Source organism: Centruroides sculpturatus, unplaced genomic scaffold (assembly GCF_000671375.1).
Source record: "Centruroides sculpturatus isolate CEXI.00-Female unplaced genomic scaffold, Cexi_2.0 scaffold928, whole genome shotgun sequence".
Taxonomy (NCBI): domain Eukaryota; kingdom Metazoa; phylum Arthropoda; class Arachnida; order Scorpiones; family Buthidae; genus Centruroides; species Centruroides sculpturatus.
In genome coordinates, this window is record NW_019385137.1 from 281,983 (window position 1) to 287,865 (window position 5,883).

At 35.0% G+C, this 5,883-nt stretch overlaps 1 protein-coding gene across 3 annotated transcripts in view; it reads left to right on the forward strand.

The window, feature by feature from the left end:
- Positions 1 to 3,727: 3,727 nt before the first annotated feature.
- LOC111635292 (dual specificity protein phosphatase 14-like) overlaps positions 3,728 to 5,883 on the forward strand; it is a 21,712-nt gene continuing 19,556 nt past the window's right edge. The window contains exons 1-2 of one of the 3 annotated variants that reach the window (XM_023380221.1): positions 3,728 to 3,785; positions 4,174 to 4,358. In XM_023380221.1, coding sequence (XP_023235989.1) covers positions 4,189 to 4,358 — 170 coding nt within the window. In that variant the 5' untranslated portion in view covers positions 3,728 to 3,785; positions 4,174 to 4,188. Of the gene's footprint in view, positions 3,828 to 3,877; positions 4,051 to 4,173; positions 4,359 to 5,883 lie in introns of those variants that run through there. The other 2 variants (XM_023380219.1, XM_023380220.1) reach the window with 2 other exon arrangements.

Consider the following 5,883-nt stretch of genomic DNA (forward strand, 5'->3'; position numbering starts at 1 on the left):
AACTTTAATGAGTTCTTTTGACAATATTTTAGTATTTTATCTAATTTGAAATATTAAAAAATTATTTCAAGTCAACGATTTTAATTTTTATTGCTCTTAATCGTAGAAAATGTTATATAACCTGTTTAATTAAAAAAAAACATCGAAAAATAATATTGAAATTACTAAATTAATAAAATATAAATATGTTAAAAAGACTTCGTCATGTTCATTCTAAAATATCAATAAACAATAAAAACAAGTTTATAATGATGAAATAGTATTTCGTCATTATGAACTTGTAATATTAGTAAAAGTAGTATTTCATCATTATGAAAGTTCAAATTATCGAAACATCAAAACATTTATAATGACAACAATGGTTGATCGATCCACCCGCAATAATCGTCGTGCACATGTTACTCACTTATAATTTATTCAAATAAATATTTTTGTTTTTTGAGTTAGGATACTTCTGGACCCGTCACTACTTTTACAAGAATTTTTTTTTACAAGAACCCCTTCAACGTAGTATCGCCCCCTTCACTTCAAAATTCCGATGCCGAGGGCCAAGGCTAACACCAAATTCGTACTGCATTGAATAGACTAGTGACTAGTATAATGTTATTTGTTTAACTATTGTACGATATAACGAATAAAATATCTAATTATTCTTAATATTATGTTTTACTATTACTATATCGACCAGAAAATTGTTTTTCGCCCCCAAAATATAAATTGTTACTAATCGCCCCTCAACATAAAAAAACGCCCACGTGGGAGCGATATCACCACCGTTGAGAAACACAGGTCTACAAGAACAGTTCTATTGTGAGGTCGGCCGGATGGCCGAGCGGTCAAGGTGGCAGTCTACCACTCTGCGGGATCCAGGATCGAATCCGGACGAGTCAAAAGTCTCCAGGATATTCTTGGGGTGGTCGGTCCGGATATGTCCGTCAGCCCCTGTCCCTCATCACCCGGCCGCCTCATTATGGGCCTGGCCGAACCCATAATGGGCTTGCTAAAAGAGGCCCTCTTAGTGTTCACAGAGCAGAAAGAATTAAAAAAAAGTTCTGTTGTTAATTGTTGAACTTATTTCATTATCAACTCATTGTTATAATTATATTGATGTGATTTACTTGAATCTTGTGTTTTCCTGTTTTGACTTAGAGCTAAATCCTACTATCACTATACCTCTAATAGTTGTTTTTAAGACATGAGATATTATACAGTAGAACCCGGTTAACTCCAAACGGTCGGGAAAACCAAATTCAAACTTCGAGTTACGGAAGTTCGGCTAAAAATCAAGTTTTTGTGCAAAGGTTTATTGACGACCCACAATAAATTATCCATACGACATTTCCCCGTGTCTTATTACGTAGAATCGTTTCGTCAATGTAAACCTCTCGGTGTTGTCTAAGAACTCGAAAACGCTTAACCGAATAATTAAATAAGCTACTGAAAAATGTTTTTTTGAATAGTTGATCATTTCTATTTTAAGTTTTAGTAAGAAAGGTTTTTTTTTTAATTGCGACACTTCACGCCTGAAATCCATCTGTTTTTTATTTTTTATCACTAATATACCATTATTTACGACATATTATTAAAATGCTACCACAAAGGTTAAAACTTTTACACAGAATTAGATTATAATCGCGTTTTTTAAAATTAATTTATTAAAAATCCATTTATTTATTATGTCAACTAGTCCATCCATCAGCAATAAAATAAAATGTTCGGAAAAAAGCAGTATCTATCAATTATAGTATCACTTCCACGGTGTTTTACTTTTAGTCGTAGGTGCTTCCCGCGTTTTATTTATGTTTCTGATTAGTTTATTCGATAGATGAACGTTAATTAATTTTTTTAAATGAAAATTCTGGAGCGTTTGTGAAAATACTGTATCGAAACCCCATTTGAGTTAATTAAACAGTTCGACAAAATCTAGTTAACCAGTTTGATTTAACGTGTATATGCTAGATCAGGCATGACCAACATATATTCTGACTCCTAAAAAAAAAGGTCGACAGCTCGCTGTGAGTTTAGAGTTAACCCTCCATTACAAATATCTCTCGTAAGTACAGCGTAGAATGTTAATAAAGCATGATGATGTGAAAAATGTATCCGTAATCTCTATGTACAATTTAGTCTCTACGGGGTAACACCACAATGAGATTTCGCACCACCTCAAAATCTTCCTAGGGCAGCCTCTGGTTCGGCCCGTGGAAAAAGTTTTCTTTCCAATTCGGCCCGGGAGCAAAAACTGTTGGCCACCCCTGTGCTAGACTATCAGGGAAAGAAAATGATTTCGAATTAACCAGGCTCCACTGTATATTGAATAATTTAAAAAGCATTCCGAATACTTATTTAATTAATACATAAACGATACTTAAAATAAATAATTTATTAATAAGAAGAATAACGTATACAATATATGAATTCGCATCTAAATAAATTATAACTCTTTTGGCCCTGTGTTCACAAAAGGCTTTTTTCCTACGCCATTATGAATTTGGTTAAGCCAATCGGATGAAGGACGGGGTCCTGCGTAACTGAATAACCCACATGAAAATTTTTGATCCAATTCAGAATGATGGGAGTGAACCCACTCCCCACATACATCGATCACTATAATACGATTACACGCACACACCATGATTAAATTAGTCGGGTGTTTTGGGTGAAGGAATATAATTTTTTTAAACTCTTTCTGAGTAGTGAAGAATGGTTCCGATATAACCAAAGCCCGAAAATATTTCTGGGGTTTAAAGAAAGAGTTAAAAGAACCTTTTTTATTAATTCCATTATGGGTTCGGCCAGACCCACAATGGAACGGCCAAGTGATGAAGGACGGGGCCCGACATATACAGACGGACCACCCCCAAAATTTTCCTGGAGATCTTTTGACCCGTCCGGATTCGATCCCAGCTCCCCCAGAGCGATAGGCCTCCACCTTGACCGCTCGGCCATTCGGCCGCGATGAAGGAAGATTTGAGATGATAGTAAGTTAAATAAAAGCATTGGACGCTAGAACTAATCTCAGTTATTATTAATACACATAAAAAAAGATGAAATTAAAAAATTGGTTATTCATTTCTTCATAACATTACATAAATTTTCCCTAGGCCGGATGGCCGAGCGGTCAAGGTGGCAGCCCACCGCTTTGGGGGACCCGGGCTCGAATCCGAACGGGTCGAAAAATCCCTAGGAACTTTTCGGGGGGGTGGTCCGCTCGGATATGTCGGGCCCCGTCATATCCGAGCCCCACCACCCGGCAGCCCCATTGTGGGCCTGGCCGAACCCATAACGGGCTTGCAAAAAGAGGCCCTCTTAGTGCCCACAGGGCGGAAAGAATTAAAAAAAAAAAAAAAAAAAAAAAACGAATTTTCCACGACGGCAGGATAGCCGAATGGTCAAGATGACAGCTTTCCTCTACGGTAAAGCCGGAATCGGATCCGGACAGGAAGAAAAAAACCCCAGAAATATTTTCGAACTTCGTTTGGTTATGTCGGGACCGTTCTTCACTACTCAGCCATCTCTTCATAGGCTTGCTGAAGGCAGAAAGAGATTAAAAGAATAAATAAATAAAACTTTTGCCAAGTGAGGTACGACATAACAAGATTCGGGAAGTGAAATTCTGAAAACATGAATTAAAAAAAATAATATATATATATATTTATTTATTTATAAATAACATATACGTAAATATAAGAATTAGTTACATAAAACTTTTTCAATTACATTACGAATCGAATTAGGTTCTAGTCGTTTAACGATTTTATTATTTACATTTGAGAGGGCATTGCGTAAGTAGAAATAGTTGATACGTTTTAGTAAAAGAATGCGAAGTAATTCAATTTCCTCTGTTTTATCTAAATATTGATAGAAATGAAGTCATTATTTAATCGCGATTTTCAATAAAATATAAATAGTTATTTCTTTTCGTAGTTATTCGAAAGTTTAAATTTTGAAAAATGACATTGAAATGTCGCACTCTCTTGATTTGGATTTAAAGGATTTTAATGTTTAGAATAATTTAAACATTACATTCAAATTACATTAAAGTTTAATGTAAATGGTGAAAGATTACTATACTTTTTCACACATTAATTATTTTTCTATTTGAATTTTTATGGAATTTTATATTTATTATAGTTTTTTTAAACAAATGATTACAATAAAAATCTGTTTCAGATATTTATTGCGAGAATGACATCTATTTTTGGTGACTTTTCTCAAGTAAACGATCATTTATTTATCTCGTCGGCAAGAGCTGTGACAGTAACTAATCTACAGAAAAATAGAATTACCTATGTTGTAAATGTGACAAGAGAAATTCCGATTTTACATATCAAAGATATTCAGTTTTATAAAATTCCTGTAAGTATTTTGTCAGATATTACTTTGCGTTTTATTTCATTTCACTAGATTAATTAAATTTTAGATACTTTATATGTATTGTGATGAAAATTCATATATTTGTCCTACTGTCGTCGACAAAACAGTTAAACACCCAGATAGAATTGTCTGATTGCTGTAGAATTTGGCATATAGATATGTAAATGATTAGGGTTGTGATCTGATTGTGTGCCATGATGAGTTTTGAGAAAAACTGAATCATTGAACTGGAGGAAGCAGATAGCTGTTCCAATGCTCATCATCTGGACTATTCTGAATTGATTGAACAGTGTTGGAGGCAGTGGATGTCAGGGCACATATGTCCAGAGCCTGGCTGCCTCAGTTGGACCACTCAGATGATCATCTGTCTTTTAGTCAATGAGTGTATACAGAAGTATATGAAAATTGAATTACCTTAATATTTAATAAGATTTACATAACCCCTGTTGATATTAGGTCATTCAGGTCTTGTTTATTTGAAAGATCCTATATTCTCTTTGCATTATGTTGCTTCATTATTAATTAAACCAAATTCTAGTAAAAAGACATTTAATATTTACCAATAAACAAATATTTTTGACAATTTTCAGCTATCATCATTGAGTTAATTTCCAGTGTTCAAAAACAGAATGCAGTAATGGATTTAGAAATTCAGGAGTCTTAATTAAGAACTTATTTAATGTGTAATAAAATCATATTTTTAATTATGAGATCCAAATAGTTAATTTAGTATTTATGATAATGATTTAAAAATTTGAATTTGATTTCTACTGTTTGCGTAAAGCATAATTTATTATACAGGGTGGACCAAAAAGAATATACGTATTTCAAACTGATATATTTAATAAACTGTAAGACATTCAACTATGGAACTTGGGACACATATTTATGAAACTCTCTAGTTTAGATTACAGGTGTTCAATATGTCCTCCACCAGCAACACGAACGGTCCGGGCGGGAGTTCCGTCCGGGTGTCCGGGAACCGGGGTCCGGGCGGGAGTTTGGTCCGGGCTTCATAACTAACCTGCGTCTCAAAACACGCCAAACTGTTGTTTTAGGCAGCTGCAATTCCCGACTGGCACGACGTGTTGATTTTGAAGGGCTACGTTGGTAAGCAGCTTGAATCCGTGCGACATTTTCTTCAGATACACGAGGTCGGCCAGGACTCTTTCCTTTACATACACAACCTGTGTCAACAAACTGACGGTACCATCTGCGAATGTTCCATCCATTCGGAGGATCAATTTCGTACCTCAACCGGAAACGTCTTTGCACTGTAATCACGGAATTACACTTCGCAAGCTCAAGAATACAAAAGCTTTTGTGCTGTGGCGTAGCCATTTTACAACAACTGTGAATACGTCATTGTAACCAAGCACAACTGACATCTGGGGACAAACTAGACAATGCACTCGTTCCTCCGATACCCGCAGCACACCGCTACTATCGATAGTTTAATAAATATATCAGTTTGAAATACGTATATTCTTTTTGGTCCACCCTGTA